The following is a 15,528-nucleotide window of genomic DNA, read 5'->3' as shown; positions in this document are numbered from 1 at the left end:
CAGCCAAAAGTTTTTTTTTTAGGAAAATCGAAAGAAACATACAAAGTAAATGTTGGCTTACTGTAGTTCATAGTGCTAATGGGTTTGATTCCCAGGAAAACCTGAAATGCACTCTAAGTGTCTGAAAAATGTACTAAACTGAAACTGTAAGGTGAATAGGAAGTTCAGGGCTGTTATTCTTACACTGTATCTACACCGCGCCGCATCCAGTGTGGACAAAATTATAGTGGGTTCGAAGGCGTTTAATGTCTTTTGTCGTGTCGCCCATTGTATTTATGTATGGCATATGAAAATAAAGATAGCACTCACCCTCCTCTATTTCTGGAATATCTTTGGTGACATCAGGTTCTTCTCCTTTAAAACAAACACAATCGATTATATTCCCAATAACAGTGTAACATACCATAATAAAGGTACATTTTATGACCTGATTGTTATTTACAGATTACACACAGCAATTCATACAATGTACCTTTTACTTCTTTGTCCGTGACAGCTTCTTTCGCTGTTAGCTTGACTGCAATAACAAAACATTTACAAAACATCAAGTCCATAAAAAACTTTTTCATTTTACTGTTTACTGTTTAAAGCTATGTAAGCTTTTTACTTGTAACTGGCTAGTGATGTATTTTAATTATATTGCCTCCTGCTGGCCAAAGAAAGAATAAAGTAATACCTTCTTCTGCTTCTTTGACCTCTTCGGATTCTAAAGCAAACATGATAGATTGTTGTATTTTAAGTTTTGATGCATTAAATGTGAAACTAAATTCTGATTCTATTTGTCTTTTTAAAACCTAGAATGAATATTCCTGATAAACAGATTCCTACTGCTGAGCCAACTATCATGTGCAACTATTAATGTTAACCCTGAGCTATAATGGAGAATGAAACAGTTAGAAGTTGTAAATCTAATGAATCTGAATATAAATGCTCCAGCACAATCACTGTACCTTTTTGTGGAGGTTTCTCTGCTTCGACCTCTTCGTGAGGGATTTCTAGAATCAGGAATTGAGATTTTATATCACACTGGTAACTTACAAAATGGATCAATGTTTAGGAAGTATTTAATTTTCATTAAAAAAACAGAAAAGTAACAATAATTTTACCTTTCTGTTTAGGTTCTGGCCTGATCTTGACCTCTTTTTCTAGAACAGAAAAGTTGATCAATCTTATATGTATTCAAATTTGTTTTGATGTTTACATACATATGCATTATGAGGTAATAATAAACAGACACCTATTAAAGTGCTTTTAATCCAAGTACATATAATAATATGTTAAAATAGAGCCTATGCAAAATAAACAAACAATATCTTGGCTTTTTCATCTGCTGAGATCTTTTGCTCACCTTTCTTTGCAGGCGTAGATTTTGTGATGTTTTTCAGGGCACCGCGTTCTGTTTTGCGGTAAACAAGTTTTAACAATCACTTTGTAGAAGTTAGAGGAAATGTTATGAAACAAACAGCAGTGCAAAAGTGATGCACATTACAACGATAAGAACTGACAATCTGCTTATAACCACTGAAATTTCCTTCCTTCCTACATCCAAAGAAAGGGAAAAGATGATTTTTTTGAATATCAACCGATAGAAGAACTAGGTGTAGACAACAGAACATTGTCCGTCAGATTTTCCTTATTTTGTTTCAAAGCTAAAACAATTTTGTATGCAAGCTGTATATCTCTTCTACAAACCCTCATATACACAAGATGAACGTTGAGCCATTACCTTTCTTAAGATGTGCAGTCTTTGTAATGTTTCTTAAAGCTTCTTGTTCTGTAAATAAAACAAATTTTACTCACCGAGTATCCGAAAACGACATAATATACACTCTGATGTCTAAAACAAATACCATTTTTAGCTTTTTCCTTGGAGACTGCTTGCTTTACTTTCAAACCAACAGTCTTTGGCTCTGAAAAACACACAAACTTCGTGTAGTTTAACAACCATCAATTTATTTTTAATACTGACTTTCTGGTACTGCAAGTTAAAAATGACATTATTGAGGTTTATAAGATGTTAATAAAGTGTAAAAATCGTTTCATCCTACTTGTCCTTGGGTATTACAAAATATCGTATATTTGATCCAGCAGCCCCTTTACAACATGAATCACCTTTGATTGTTCTGTTGTCCATCCTTAAAAGATGAATTTGATTCTGAGTGGACTCCAGGTCACTTTTCATTTCACCAATGTCCTTCCTCAGTAAATCCAAAAGAGACAGTTTTTGGTTGATAGAGTTCAGGAGCTCCAGATCCAGACCAAGAGATGAAGGAACATCTGTGTGTTAGAAAGCAATTCATGTAATAATGTAGTTTAAAGATATACATTTGAAAACTGGACTGGCTGGTTTTGGTTTAAATATTAATTTGTAAATTAAGTAATGACACTATAGGAAGATCTCACCTCTCTTTGGTGTGTGTGGTTCAGATGATTTTTCTTTAGCAACTTCAGGCTCTACAAAGCAGGATTGCATCATGTGATGAAAAATTCTCATACTGTACAATAAACTGTAACAATACACAAAAACTTCACTGATATTCATACCTTTCTTTACAGGAGCTGCTTTCACTTTCTCCTTTGTGACTTTAGCCTCTGAAAAGCAAATGATGTTCAAATTTCTGTTAGCTTTGAATACTGTGCTAGGCTTTAATAGACTATAGTTTTTGATGCACTATTTTGTTGCCTATGTTGTTATAATTGCTTCCAATGTTTCCTCATCTGTAAGTCGCTTTGGATAAAAGCGTCTGCTAAATGACTAAATGTAAATGATGTAAATGTAAATTATTAGAAAATACTTTCTCCAGCACTTTGTGTTTGAACTTTGATCTTTAACACAGAATGAAGTCACTTAAGGATAATAGCTTTCAACCTTCCTCTTTGGTCACCTAATCCTCTACAATGTTGAAAATATAAACAATATATCTAGAAAATAGAATTGAGTATTTATCATGACAGGAAGTAAAAAACACACTGAATCCAACCTTGAATTTCAGGGGCTGGTTTAACTTTCTCCTTGATCACTTCAGCCTCTGAAATATTGAAAATGTAAACAATATTTATATGAAGACAAAGAAATGCTCAGCAAAATATTAAATATAATTTTGCCATTATAGTCAAACCTTTTTTCTCAGGAGCTGGTTTTACTTTCTCCTTGATCACTTTAGCCTCTGAAATATTGAAAATGTAAACAATATTTATATGAAGACAAAGAAATGCTCAGCAAAATATTAAATATAATTTTGCCATTATAGTCAAACCTTTTTTCTCAGGAGCTGGTTTTACTTTCTCCTTGATCACTTTAGCCTCTGAAATATTGAAAATGTAAACAATATTTATATGAAGACAAAGAAATGCTCAGCAAAATATTAAATATAATTTTGCCATTATAGTCAAACCTTTTTTCTCAGGAGCTGGTTTAACTTTCTCCTTGATCACTTTAGCCTCTGAAATATTGAAAATGTAAACAATATTTATATGAAGACAAAGAAATGCTCAGCAAAATATTAAATATAATTTTGCCATTATAGTCAAACCTTTTTTCTCAGGAGCTGGTTTTACTTTCTCCTTGATCACTTTAGCCTCTGAAATATTGAAAATGTAAACAATATTTATATGAAGACAAAGAAATGCTCAGCAAAATATTAAATATAATTTTGCCATCATAGTCAAACCTTTTTTCTCAGGGGCTGGTTTAACTTTCTCCTTGATCACTTCAGCCTCTGAAATATTGAAATTATAAACAATATTTATATGAAGACAAAGAAATGCTCAGCAAAATATTAAATATAATTTTGCCATCATAGTCAAACCTTTTTTCTCAGGAGCTGGTTTAACTTTCTCCTTGATCACTTTAGCCTCTGAAATATTGAAAATGTAAACAATATTTATATGAAGACAAAGAAATGCTCAGCAAAATATTAAATATAATTTTGCCATTATAGTCAAACCTTTTTTCTCAGGAGCTGGTTTTACTTTCTCCTTGATCACTTTAGCCTCTGAAATATTGAAAATGTAAACAATATTTATATGAAGACAAAGAAATGCTCAGCAAAATATTAAATATAATTTTGCCATTATAGTCAAACCTTTTTTCTCAGGAGCTGGTTTTACTTTCTCCTTGATCACTTTAGCCTCTGAAATATTGAAAATGTAAACAATATTTATATGAAGACAAAGAAATGCTCAGCAAAATATTAAATATAATTTTGCCATCATAGTCAAACCTTTTTTCTCAGGGGCTGGTTTAACTTTCTCCTTGATCACTTCAGCCTCTGAAATATTGAAATTATAAACAATATTTATATGAAGACAAAGAAATGCTCAGCAAAATATTGAATATAATTTTGCCATCATAGTCAAACCTTTTTTCTCAGGAGCTGGTTTAACTTTCTCCTTGATCACTTTAGCCTCTGAAATATTGAAAATGTAAACAATATTTATATGAAGACAAAGAAATGTTCAACAAAATATTAAATATAATTTTGCCATCATAGTCAAACCTTTTTTCTCAGGAGCTGGTTTAACTTTCTCCTTGATCACTTTAGCCTCTGAAATATTGAAAATGTAAACAATATTTATATGAAGACAAAGAAATGTTCAACAAAATATTAAATATAATTTTGCCATCATAGTCAAACCTTTTTTCTCAGGAGCTGGTTTAACTTTCTCCTTGATCACTTTAGCCTCTGAAATATTGAAAATGTAAACAATATTTATATGAAGACAAAGAAATGTTCAACAAAATATTAAATATAATTTTGCCATCATAGTCAAACCTTTTTTCTCAGGAGCTGGTTTAACTTTCTCCTTGATCACTTCAGCCTCTGAAATATTGAAAATGTAAACAATATTTATATGAAGACAAAGAAATGTTCAGCAAAATATTAAATATAATTTTGCCATTATAGTCAAACCTTTTTTCTCAGGGGCTGGTTTAACTTTCTCCTTGATCACTTTAGCCTCTGAAATATTGAAAATGTAAACAATATTTATATGAAGACAAAGAAATGTTCAACAAAATATTAAATATAATTTTGCCATCACAGTCAAACCTTTTTTCTCAGGAGCTGGTTTAACTTTCTCCTTGATCACTTTAGCCTCTGAAATATTGAAAATGTAAACAATATTTATATGAAGACAAAGAAATGTTCAGCAAAATATTAAATATAATTTTGCCATCATAGTCAAACCTTTTTTCTCAGGAGCTGGTTTAACTTTCTCCTTGATCACTTTAGCCTCTGAAATATTGAAAATGTAAACAATATTTCTATGAAGACAAAGAAATGTTCAACAAAATATTAAATATAATTTGCCATCATAGTCAAACCTTTTTTCTCAGGGGCTGGTTTAACTTTCTCCTTGATCACTTCAGACTCTGAAATATTGAAAATGTAAACAATATTTATATGAAGACAAAGAAATGTTCAACAAAATATTAAATATAATTTGCCATCATAGTCAAACCTTTTTTCTCAGGGGCTGGTTTAACTTTCTCCTTGATCACTTCAGACTCTGAAATATTGAAAATGTAAACAATATTTATATGAAGACAAAGAAATGTTCAGCAAAATATTAAATATTATTTGCCATCATAGTCAAACCTTTTTTCTCAGGGGCTGGTTTAACTTTCTCCTTGATCACTTCAGACTCTGAAATATTGAAAATGTAAACAATATTTATATGAAGACAAAGAAATGTTCAACAAAATATTAAATATAATTTGCCATCACAGTCAAACCTTTTTTCTCAGGGGCTGGTTTAACTTTCTCCTTGATCACTTTAGCCTCTGAAATATTGAAAATGTAAACAATATTTATATGAAGACAAAGAAATGTTCAACAAAATATTAAATATAATTTTGCCATCATAGTCAAACCTTTTTTCTCAGGAGCTGGTTTAACTTTCTCCTTGATCACTTTAGCCTCTGAAATATTGAAAATGTAAACAATATTTATATGAAGACAAAGAAATGTTCAACAAAATATTAAATATAATTTTGCCATCATAGTCAAACCTTTTTTCTCAGGAGCTGGTTTAACTTTCTCCTTGATCACTTTAGCCTCTGAAATATTGAAAATGTAAACAATATTTATATGAAGACAAAGAAATGTTCAACAAAATATTAAATATAATTTGCCATCACAGTCAAACCTTTTTTCTCAGGAGCTGGTTTAACTTTCTCCTTGATCACTTTAGCCTCTGAAATATTGAAAATGTAAACAATATTTATATGAAGACAAAGAAATGTTCAACAAAATATTAAATATAATTTTGCCATCATAGTCAAACCTTTTTTCTCAGGGGCTGGTTTAACTTTCTCCTTGATCACTTTAGCCTCTGAAATATTGAAAATGTAAACAATATTTATATGAAGACAAAGAAATGTTCAGCAAAATATTAAATATAATTTTGCCATTATAGTCAAACCTTTTTTCTCAGGAGCTGGTTTAACTTTCTCCTTGATCACTTCAGACTCTGAAATATTGAAAATGTAAACAATATTTATATGAAGACAAAGAAATGTTCAGCAAAATATTAAATATAATTTTGCCTTCATAGTCAAACCTTTTTTCTCAGGGGCTGGTTTAACTTTCTCCTTGATCACTTCAGACTCTGAAATATTGAAAATGTAAACAATATTTATATGAAGACAAAGAAATGTTCAGCAAAATATTAAATATAATTTTGCCTTCATAGTCAAACCTTTTTTCTCAGGGGCTGGTTTAACTTTCTCCTTGATCACTTCAGCCTCTGAAATGACAATAAGGTCAAAAATAATTTTTATTTATGACTTTTAATTTACAATCCTTACTATACCTTTCTTCTCTGCGACAGGTTTAACTTTCTCCTTGAGGGCTTTAGCCTCTATAATATTGATGATATTGAAAATCTATTTTCAATTTGTATATGGAAATATTAATATTTATGTTAATTATTAAGTATAATAAGTATAATTGCATGTGCTATTTGCATTATAGATCTAACCTTTCTTCTCAGGGGCTGGTTTTATATTCTCCTTAAGGATTTCAGCCTCTGAAACATCAAATAGAAACCAATACTGCATTATTCTTGCCAGGGTAAGATTATTTTAATAGTTTAAAAAGAATTACTAAACAAGCAACATATTATGTCTTTTGTGGGTGATCTTACCCTTTTTAGGTGCCCTTTTCTTCGTAAATTCAGACTCTATAAAACAGTTTCATGTGATAAATACTCAACATATACTGTAGCAGACATCAAGGTCATATTCAAGAGGATTTCATTGACATTTATACCTTTCTGTACAGGAGTCGCTTTAGATTTTTCTTTGATGCGTTCAGCTTCTAAAATAAAATGAAGCGTATGGTGTTTAGAGACAAGTACAGAAGTATTTCTGAAGGATAAATGAAATGATCAGGGCTGCGTTTATCGAGTCCTTCTGAACATTATAACGTACTTAAGTTATACCTTAAGCTGTACCTTATCGTTAATACCTTCTTAGTTAAGAATACCTTCTGTAAGTCATACAGTTGGTCTTGGGCGCTTTAAGCTACACCTTATCACCTTTAATGGTGCATACTGCTATGCAATAAGCTTTTATACATAGCAGTTTAATTTCACATATAACATTTTATACAATAATTTAATATAAAATTCTATTTAGTATTAAATTAAAATTTTTACTTTAACTTAGTTTTAATTTTACAAATAAAACATTTGGGTTTAATACATTGTGTAGGCTATTGAAGTATTTTCATGAATAAAACTGTCATACACTGATGGTTGTTAGCGTTTTTATTTGCAAGGCACATATCCCAAGGCACATCGGTTGGCAAAACATTTGACAGGAAAGGCGTAGTCTGTTTAAAGTTAATGAATGTTATGGGGAGTTTGGTCAAACTATGGCAGGGAGACAATAGTTGTCTTAAATCAAAGACGGCGCCATCCGAGGAGCCAGTTAATTTGTGTATTTGCAAAACGGAGGTGTTTGGGCATGAATTTGGGCTGAGAAAGACCTTGTGTGACGTGCGTTCACTGGGTGACAAGCATCCTGCTCCGTGATGCCACCGATTACATACGTATGCCTTTCACTAGGCACGATGGGATGGAGGCACATCGAGGCTTCCATGCCATTACGGGTGTCCCGCGAGGGATTGGCTTTCTGTGTCATGATTCTGCCTAATCTTGTCTTGGTTTTCTGGTCTAGGGGCAGAATCATGACAGACCCACGTGTTTTATGTGGAGAGAAACATATTATGGTCAATCAGGACATAATATGTGTTCTCTCCAGTCTCGTCATTTGCCCCGCCCCTCTCGTTCCTAGTATTGCTTTCCTCCTGTGTCTCATTACCCACACCTGCCCATTGTTATCTCCTTTGTTAGTTTTCCTATAAGATGCCCTCCTGTCTATTGTCTTGTGCTGGTTCGTTGTACTTGTTACCCTGTCCTAAGCCTTGTCGTGTCAAATACTGTAAAGTCTAGTCTTTGAGTGTCAGGTTAGTCTTAGTGTGTTAGGTTAGTCTTTATGGAGCGATTTTAGTCTCATTAATTATTCATGCGTAAAACAAGATACACATGCGTAAACAGTTTCGCATGCATAAAACCTAATTTACGTGCACATAGTATATATTTACATTTACGAAAAGCAATTCACGTGCGTAAAACAAAACTATTTTCTCATAAAGTACGTTTCGCAAACATACAACTGCGCACAAAACTTTCGAAAAGATAAAATGTACACGTTTGTATTGTTATGCGAATGTACAAATCGTCACACACGTGTGAATCGCCTTGGACGTGTATGTGTGTTTTTTGAGACTCTCCTGGCAACGCACTTGGGTTGTCGTACTCTTTAGCCAATCAGATTCAAGCTTACCATTCAACCAATCACAACCCACTGAGGGTGCAGGACTCGAGGAAACGGCTCTGCGCAACTTTAGTGCAGTTTGGCTCAAATACAACGGAAATGACGCATCACCCTCACCGCACGTTAATCACATTACGATCTTTTCCACGCTTGCGCAGCTTCGTGGGTACAATTTCTTATATTTTTTACTTTTAAATAAAATACATTACTCAATTTACTTCGCTGCTGTCCACCTGGTCTCATTTCACTATGTGTTCTGTCAAGTCAGTTTGAAATACTCTAATGTTTCCCCTGACTTTGTAGTTCTTTCTTCATGTAAATGAATATAGTTAGTTATACATACATACATAGTTAGACATACGTGTTATGTTCCTTATTCGCTTCTGTAAACGCCATTGAAGGGATTATTTTACTAATTCAGATTAAATGGATAGATATATTAGCCTATATAGACACATACTAATAAATTACTACATTTAAAGTTAACTAGTATTATCAGATTTTAATAAAAACGACACAAAGCGTCTTTGACAATACTACTGACCTCAGATAGAAACACGGTAAGGTAAATAGACATGATACAGCAATGAATCGCAAAATGGGAGGAAACTGAAGATTTGCAGTCGATAAAAACACTTTATTCCACATGTAACCAAAATCATGTTCATGTAACAACTCTATTATTTTGGATTGGCAACCACATAAACTGTTAAGTAGTGAACTATACTACTCTAAGTATTTAACTGGTTGAGGTGGCCAAGTATGAACCAGATTCCGGTCAAAGAATCAAGAGTGAAGGAAGACATTGCGGCTATGTTTGGCAATCCTATTTATTCCTGTTGCCACTATGATTGAACATGTGGGTTTGTTCTACAAAGGAACAAAAGAAATAATAACAATTACAAATTATCAATTACCATCGCTAACATCGTTAGCAAAGCCAATAGCGCTTATAATGCAAATATGCACAGTACAAATGTATAACCTACATCTCCACCTGAACCCTAATACAATGAACACCACATATAATAATATTTAGGGTAATATCTTATCACAAGTAGTAATGTCCAAACCCGTTTGTAGCAGCTACATGTAGCGTTAGCTTAGAAACATCGCGGCAATCACGTCCGCAAATAACCGCTAAAGCGGAACAATACAAACAATGTAAACATTCGAAACAGCAATAGCATACATAATACTGATTTCAACATTGTGCAAATAAATGAACACATTACGGAAAAGGAGCAGCAACATGAACAAAGGATGAAACCTTTACTGATAGGTTACACTAATACTGGTCCGTCTGGGAAACACTAAAAACACTTAAGTTCCTAAGGCAGGCTTTCTGACATAAACACATATCGTAATGAAAGTGAAAGTGAAAGTGAAAGTGACCTATTTGTCAGTTATGGAGAACCATACCTGAAATTTGCCCTCTGCATTTAACCCATCCAGAGAGTAGTGAACACACGCACAGCAAGTGGTGAACACACATACACCCGGAGCAGTGGGCAGCTATCACTGCAGCGCCCGGGGAGCAAGTAGGGGTAAGGTGCCTTGCTCAAGGGCACCTCAGTCGTTACCTGCCGGCCCTGAGGATCGAACTGGCAACCTTCTGGTCACGAGTCCGACTCTCTAACCATTAGGCCACGACTGCCCACTCTCACTAATGGTAACGTAAGCAACGTTTAAAAACATAAAAACAGACTCGCCGTGAACGGTTAAACTATGTAACGTTAGCCTACAAAACAAACTATGTGCCGCCTGCACAAAAGCTGCGCAGAGCCTTTTTCCTCGAGTCCTGCGCCCTCAGCGGGTTGTGATTGGTTGAATGGTAAGCTTGAATCTGATTGGCTAAAGAGTACGACAACCCAAGTGCGTTGCCAGGAGAGTCTCAAAAAACACACACACACGTCCAAGGCATTCACACGTGTGTGACGATTTGTACATTCGCATAACAATACAAACGTGTACATTTTAACTTTTCGAAAGTTTTGTGCGCAGTTGTATGTTTGCGAAACGTACTTTATGAGAAAATAGTTTTGTTTTACGCACGTGAATTGCTTTTCGTAAATGTAAATATATACTATGTGCACGTAAATTAGGTTTTATGCATGCGAAACTGTTTACGCATGTGTGTATCTTGTTTTACGCATGAATAATTAATGAGACTAAAATCGCTCCATAAGTCTTAGTGTGTTATAGTTGAGCTCTTGAGTCTTTAGTTTTCAATTTATCGTGTTTTGCTATTGTGTAGGCCTACTCCTTTGTTACCCCCTCGTGGGTTTTTGTTTTTCTGTTTACATATATATATTAAAGCCCCTTCTGTTAACCCCCTCATCCTCGCTGCCTGCACTTGGGTTCTTCCACCACGTTCACGACATTCTGGATGGGACACTTATCCATATACACAAATGATTGATTTACGCTAATAATGTGAATCAAAACAGATCGTGGAGAAAATTAACACACGATGGCAAACTATGAGAATATAAATGACCCTTCCAAAAAGAAGCAAAACCAAACCTAGTTAATGTAGCTGGTTAACGCAGAAAACGTATGGCTGTGAGGGTCTGGGATCAGACACTTGCAGAATTATAAATACATACAACATATTTCTTTATTTATACTATTTCAGTGAGTCCTGATAAATGCTATTTCTACTGTTTCTAGTTTTTTTATAATAAACATTGAATTCTTAATACTTTACCCGCTCTATAACGCAAGGTAGAGCAAACAATCAGTTTTTAGAGGCATCGATATCAACCTAACGTCGCACATAAGAAGGTTTACCTTGAGTAACCTCAAAAGGTATAGTTCAGGGAATATGCCTAGAAAAGGTATAACTTGAGTTAAGGTGTACCTTTAAAGTCTTCGTAGCGCGCTAAGAGACAGCGTTATCGTTAAGCGCAGCCCAGATTCTTAACTTGGATTTATATCCATACCTTTCCTTACAGGAGCTGGTTTCACTTTCTCCTTTGTGACGTCAGCCTCTAAAATGACAAGTAATATTTTTTGTAGCATCATCTTAGTTTTATGTGAATTAAGTCTTCATCTTTCACATAATGCATAAATTGGTTGCTCAAACCTTTCATCTTAGGGGCTGGTTTGGCTTTCTCTTTGATGGTTTCAGCTTCTAAAATGGTGACAAAAAATATAGCATTAGCGTTATCTTAATACTACCCTGCACAGACTTTGGCATTAATAAAATGTACGTACCTTTCTTTGGTGCAGGCTTGGGCTTTTGTTTGGTTATTTCAGGTTCTGAAAAACATAGTTGTGATATGTGGATATGAACTGTTACAGGAAGGCAGGCCACATATATATATATATATATATATATATATATATATATATATGTCAGATTCTGTAATTCTGTATTAAAACATGCCAAACATTAAAAGATACAAATCAAGAAAAATTCTGTAAACTTGCATTGAAACAGCATCCTTTGTCTGGCATTAATACCAAAAAAATCAAACACACTTAATACTGTAAACCAATACCTTTCTTAGTAGGTTCTGGTTTGACTGTTTTTTCTTTGGGAACGTCAGGCTCTATAACATTTTAAGTTTTTATAAATTGCAATAATCTATATTCATTACACAATCAAGATACAATATACATGATCATTTCAAGAATATACTCATTCTGTACCTTTCTTCACAGGAGTTGCTTTAACTTTCTCCTTTAATACTTTAGCCTCTGCATTGTCAATAAGAAATATTTACAGAAAGCATAATAGCTCGGAGATAATGTACATTGTTTTGTTAACATTGAAGTGAATCAAACCTTTATTAGCTTTTGTTTTTTCTTTCTCTTTGGTAACTTCAGGCTCTAAAAAATAGAAAAATATTTGAATTGCTATTAAACCAAAAATACAATATAATACCACTTTAGTTTATGGAATGTTTCGCCAAGTCGAATTATTTTTGTCTGGATTATGATTAGTCTGATTCATTTAGGGGAAAACTTGCCTCTTTTGGGTTTTGGTTCAGGTGCCTTTTTAACAACTCCATGCTCTATAAAACATTATGATCATTTCTGAATTCATCACATTAAACTACTATGCAACACACTATAATTTCATTGACATTCATACCTTTCTTTACTGGAGCAGTCTTAACTTTCTCCTTGATGATTTCAGCCTCTGACAATATATATTTAATATAAGCTTTTATTAGTTTATTTAGTAAATAGGTATAAAAAAGAAACATGAGGATAGAATGTAAAGGTTAGAATTTAAAGGTTATTATGAACCTTTTTCTTCATGAACCGGTTTCACCTTTTCTTTAGGAATCTCAACTGAAAAGACATGACAGCATGACTTAAGATGTATTTCTGGGAAAACATGTTTAACAAGTAATAAAATGAAAATACTCATTCTATATTCAGTTCTATAAAATCTGTATATTCCCACCTTTCTTTATGGGTTCTGGTTTTGATTCGGGTGCTTTTTTAGAAACTTCAGATTCTATAAAACAGTATGATTTCATCCGCTGAGTAAACGTCATAACAAAAAAGGAAAGTATTTATGTTTAATTTGGTATTGATACCTTTCTTAACAGGAGCTTGTTTGACTTTCTCCTTGATCATTTCAGCCTCTGCATTGAAGAAATATAATTTCAACATGTTATCATATGTGGGATCACATGTGAAACGTGATGATGTGGAAAAATGGACAGCCAGATATTCTAAGAAGAACGAAATCAAAAAATACAACAAAAGGAAAACAACTGTGTTATATAGGTAGGTAGCTTGCAATATTACTATTATTTATACCTTTCTTTGCAGGTTCTGGTGCTGGTTTGATTGTCTTTTCTTTAGGAACTTCAAGCTCTAAAAATAGCATTGTTTCAATGATCAATAACCATCATACAGTGAGTATAAAGATACAGAATGTTTATTTTTTATATGAATACCTTTCTTTACAGGAGCTACTTTAACTTTCTCCTTGATCACTTCAGCCTCTAAATGGGAATCATATGGAAATATGTAAAAGTGTCTTCTCGAAAACAGACTGAAAACAAAACTAAAATCTCACTCAAACCTTTCTTGGCCGGGGCTGGTTTGACTTTCTCTTAAAATCATAATACACAATATTTAGGAAACCTCTCAAAAATGTTCATTTAAAGTGATACTTCACCCAATAATGAAAATTCTGTCGTTTACTCACCTACGAGTATGTGATGACAGAATTTCATTTTGTTTATTTAAGTTATCAGTTTATTTAAATCAGAACAAACCTTTCTTTTCAGGGGCTGGTTTAGCCTTTTCTTTGACTATTTCAGCTTTAAAAAAACAATAAAATAAAGGTCTTGTGTATGCAATCTTATAAGAATACATTCTTATTTCATTTTTGCTATTAATGTGCTGTCTGGGTGGTAAAATATTCAAATTTCCTAAAAGATATGTAGGGAACTCAATGTGTTAAACAATCTTTATACAATCACATTTCATTGACATCTATACCTTTCGTCACAGGAGCTGGTTTAACTTTCTCTTTAATGACTTCAGCCTCTGAAACGGCAATGATGTGAAAATATTTAAAGACTGTGAAAGGTTTTCCCTTTGTTGCAATGATCTTCACCAGAACTTAAAAGCAAACAAGAAGCTAAAACAATGGCGAGATACCTTTCTTCACAGGGGCTGGTTTAGCTTTCTCTTTAACCTCTGAAATCATAATAATGTAAAGATTATTAGCATAACCATAAAAATGAGGAGGGAATCCTCGATATACAACATTAAATCAAACCTTTTATCTTGGGTGCTGGTTTAGCTCTTTCTTTAATGGATTCAGCTTCTAAATGTATAAAAAATGGACAAAAAGAAAAAGATTAGCATTATTTTACATCAGAGCAGTGGGTATTATGAATAAATATAAGTACCTTTCTTTGGTGTTGGTTTGGGTTCTTTTTTGGTTGTCACAGGTTCTGTAAAAACAAATGAGGTTTAACAACACTTGTGTTTCGCACACATGAATTGTGTAACTTGGATTATGATTTCATTGTTTTTCATTATTTTTAATACCTTTCTTTACAGGAGTTGGTTTGGTTTTCTCCTTGATGACTTTGGCCTCTGAAAAGACAATAACAGCATTGATACAGGTAAATAATAACATTGGTTACATAAAATATTGATGAAATACAGAAATAAGGTACACATGTATGGAGGAGGAAACCTGCAAAAACAAATATATAAATCTGTGAATGAATAGAGAAATATAAATACACTTGTTGCAATTAAAATATTTATAAAAATAGAAAGCTAAACTCAAAATTAAAATTTTCTTAAATAATTCTTTTATTTCTTTAATTTGGTTCCGTATTTATTTTTCCTTAACAAAACATGCTAATGAGAGGACATCGATCATGCATCAGTGGGCGGGTCTTGCTTTCTCATGCACATTAACTTCAGGCTCGATGTTGCTAAGAAGCAATAACCCTGCGTTCCAATATGTGTATTAATACACAGATTTATGTATTTATTTGCGCATTTATATAGGTTTTTGCAGGTTTCATCCTGCATATGGATAGAATATAATGTTAACTCAAACCTTTCTTTTCAGGGACCGGTTTAGCTTTCTCTTTAATAACTCTAGTATCTGAAAAAAAGGTAATGCACAACATTTACAAGACATATTTGACCTGAAACATACATTTTATACAGTAAACTTAAATATA

At 33.1% G+C, this 15,528-nt stretch overlaps 1 protein-coding gene across 1 annotated transcript in view; it reads right to left on the bottom strand.

Annotated features, from left to right (window-relative positions):
* Nucleotides 1-15,528, bottom strand: part of LOC306894977 (uncharacterized protein) — a 30,589-nt gene that overhangs the window by 2,240 nt on the left and 12,821 nt on the right. The window contains exons 37-97 of the mRNA XM_079457851.1: nucleotides 15,402-15,449; nucleotides 14,876-14,923; nucleotides 14,734-14,778; nucleotides 14,601-14,648; nucleotides 14,480-14,518; nucleotides 14,318-14,365; nucleotides 13,768-13,815; nucleotides 13,628-13,684; nucleotides 13,402-13,449; nucleotides 13,266-13,319; nucleotides 13,106-13,150; nucleotides 12,948-12,995; nucleotides 12,823-12,867; nucleotides 12,638-12,682; nucleotides 12,503-12,550; nucleotides 12,352-12,402; nucleotides 12,065-12,109; nucleotides 11,934-11,981; nucleotides 11,791-11,838; nucleotides 7,275-7,322; nucleotides 7,150-7,185; nucleotides 6,985-7,032; nucleotides 6,703-6,750; nucleotides 6,565-6,612; nucleotides 6,427-6,474; nucleotides 6,289-6,336; nucleotides 6,151-6,198; nucleotides 6,014-6,061; nucleotides 5,876-5,923; nucleotides 5,738-5,785; nucleotides 5,601-5,648; nucleotides 5,464-5,511; nucleotides 5,327-5,374; nucleotides 5,190-5,237; nucleotides 5,052-5,099; nucleotides 4,914-4,961; nucleotides 4,776-4,823; nucleotides 4,638-4,685; nucleotides 4,500-4,547; nucleotides 4,362-4,409; nucleotides 4,224-4,271; nucleotides 4,086-4,133; nucleotides 3,948-3,995; nucleotides 3,810-3,857; nucleotides 3,672-3,719; nucleotides 3,534-3,581; nucleotides 3,396-3,443; nucleotides 3,258-3,305; nucleotides 3,120-3,167; nucleotides 2,982-3,029; nucleotides 2,545-2,592; nucleotides 2,404-2,454; nucleotides 2,113-2,277; nucleotides 1,851-1,910; nucleotides 1,727-1,774; nucleotides 1,349-1,396; nucleotides 1,107-1,145; nucleotides 951-995; nucleotides 677-706; nucleotides 473-517; nucleotides 310-354 (exon numbers count right to left, since the gene is read on the bottom strand). Coding sequence (XP_079313977.1) covers nucleotides 310-354; nucleotides 473-517; nucleotides 677-706; nucleotides 951-995; nucleotides 1,107-1,145; nucleotides 1,349-1,396; nucleotides 1,727-1,774; nucleotides 1,851-1,910; nucleotides 2,113-2,277; nucleotides 2,404-2,454; nucleotides 2,545-2,592; nucleotides 2,982-3,029; nucleotides 3,120-3,167; nucleotides 3,258-3,305; nucleotides 3,396-3,443; nucleotides 3,534-3,581; nucleotides 3,672-3,719; nucleotides 3,810-3,857; nucleotides 3,948-3,995; nucleotides 4,086-4,133; nucleotides 4,224-4,271; nucleotides 4,362-4,409; nucleotides 4,500-4,547; nucleotides 4,638-4,685; nucleotides 4,776-4,823; nucleotides 4,914-4,961; nucleotides 5,052-5,099; nucleotides 5,190-5,237; nucleotides 5,327-5,374; nucleotides 5,464-5,511; nucleotides 5,601-5,648; nucleotides 5,738-5,785; nucleotides 5,876-5,923; nucleotides 6,014-6,061; nucleotides 6,151-6,198; nucleotides 6,289-6,336; nucleotides 6,427-6,474; nucleotides 6,565-6,612; nucleotides 6,703-6,750; nucleotides 6,985-7,032; nucleotides 7,150-7,185; nucleotides 7,275-7,322; nucleotides 11,791-11,838; nucleotides 11,934-11,981; nucleotides 12,065-12,109; nucleotides 12,352-12,402; nucleotides 12,503-12,550; nucleotides 12,638-12,682; nucleotides 12,823-12,867; nucleotides 12,948-12,995; nucleotides 13,106-13,150; nucleotides 13,266-13,319; nucleotides 13,402-13,449; nucleotides 13,628-13,684; nucleotides 13,768-13,815; nucleotides 14,318-14,365; nucleotides 14,480-14,518; nucleotides 14,601-14,648; nucleotides 14,734-14,778; nucleotides 14,876-14,923; nucleotides 15,402-15,449 — 3,006 coding nt within the window. The remainder of the gene's footprint in view (nucleotides 1-309; nucleotides 355-472; nucleotides 518-676; nucleotides 707-950; nucleotides 996-1,106; nucleotides 1,146-1,348; nucleotides 1,397-1,726; nucleotides 1,775-1,850; nucleotides 1,911-2,112; nucleotides 2,278-2,403; nucleotides 2,455-2,544; nucleotides 2,593-2,981; nucleotides 3,030-3,119; nucleotides 3,168-3,257; nucleotides 3,306-3,395; nucleotides 3,444-3,533; nucleotides 3,582-3,671; nucleotides 3,720-3,809; nucleotides 3,858-3,947; nucleotides 3,996-4,085; nucleotides 4,134-4,223; nucleotides 4,272-4,361; nucleotides 4,410-4,499; nucleotides 4,548-4,637; nucleotides 4,686-4,775; nucleotides 4,824-4,913; nucleotides 4,962-5,051; nucleotides 5,100-5,189; nucleotides 5,238-5,326; nucleotides 5,375-5,463; nucleotides 5,512-5,600; nucleotides 5,649-5,737; nucleotides 5,786-5,875; nucleotides 5,924-6,013; nucleotides 6,062-6,150; nucleotides 6,199-6,288; nucleotides 6,337-6,426; nucleotides 6,475-6,564; nucleotides 6,613-6,702; nucleotides 6,751-6,984; nucleotides 7,033-7,149; nucleotides 7,186-7,274; nucleotides 7,323-11,790; nucleotides 11,839-11,933; nucleotides 11,982-12,064; nucleotides 12,110-12,351; nucleotides 12,403-12,502; nucleotides 12,551-12,637; nucleotides 12,683-12,822; nucleotides 12,868-12,947; nucleotides 12,996-13,105; nucleotides 13,151-13,265; nucleotides 13,320-13,401; nucleotides 13,450-13,627; nucleotides 13,685-13,767; nucleotides 13,816-14,317; nucleotides 14,366-14,479; nucleotides 14,519-14,600; nucleotides 14,649-14,733; nucleotides 14,779-14,875; nucleotides 14,924-15,401; nucleotides 15,450-15,528) is intronic.

The sequence above is a fragment of the Barbatula barbatula genome, assembly GCF_947034865.1.
Source record: "Barbatula barbatula genome assembly, chromosome: 6".
In the NCBI taxonomy this organism is placed as follows: domain Eukaryota; kingdom Metazoa; phylum Chordata; class Actinopteri; order Cypriniformes; family Nemacheilidae; genus Barbatula; species Barbatula barbatula.
This window is presented reverse-complemented; position numbering and strand designations above follow the sequence as displayed.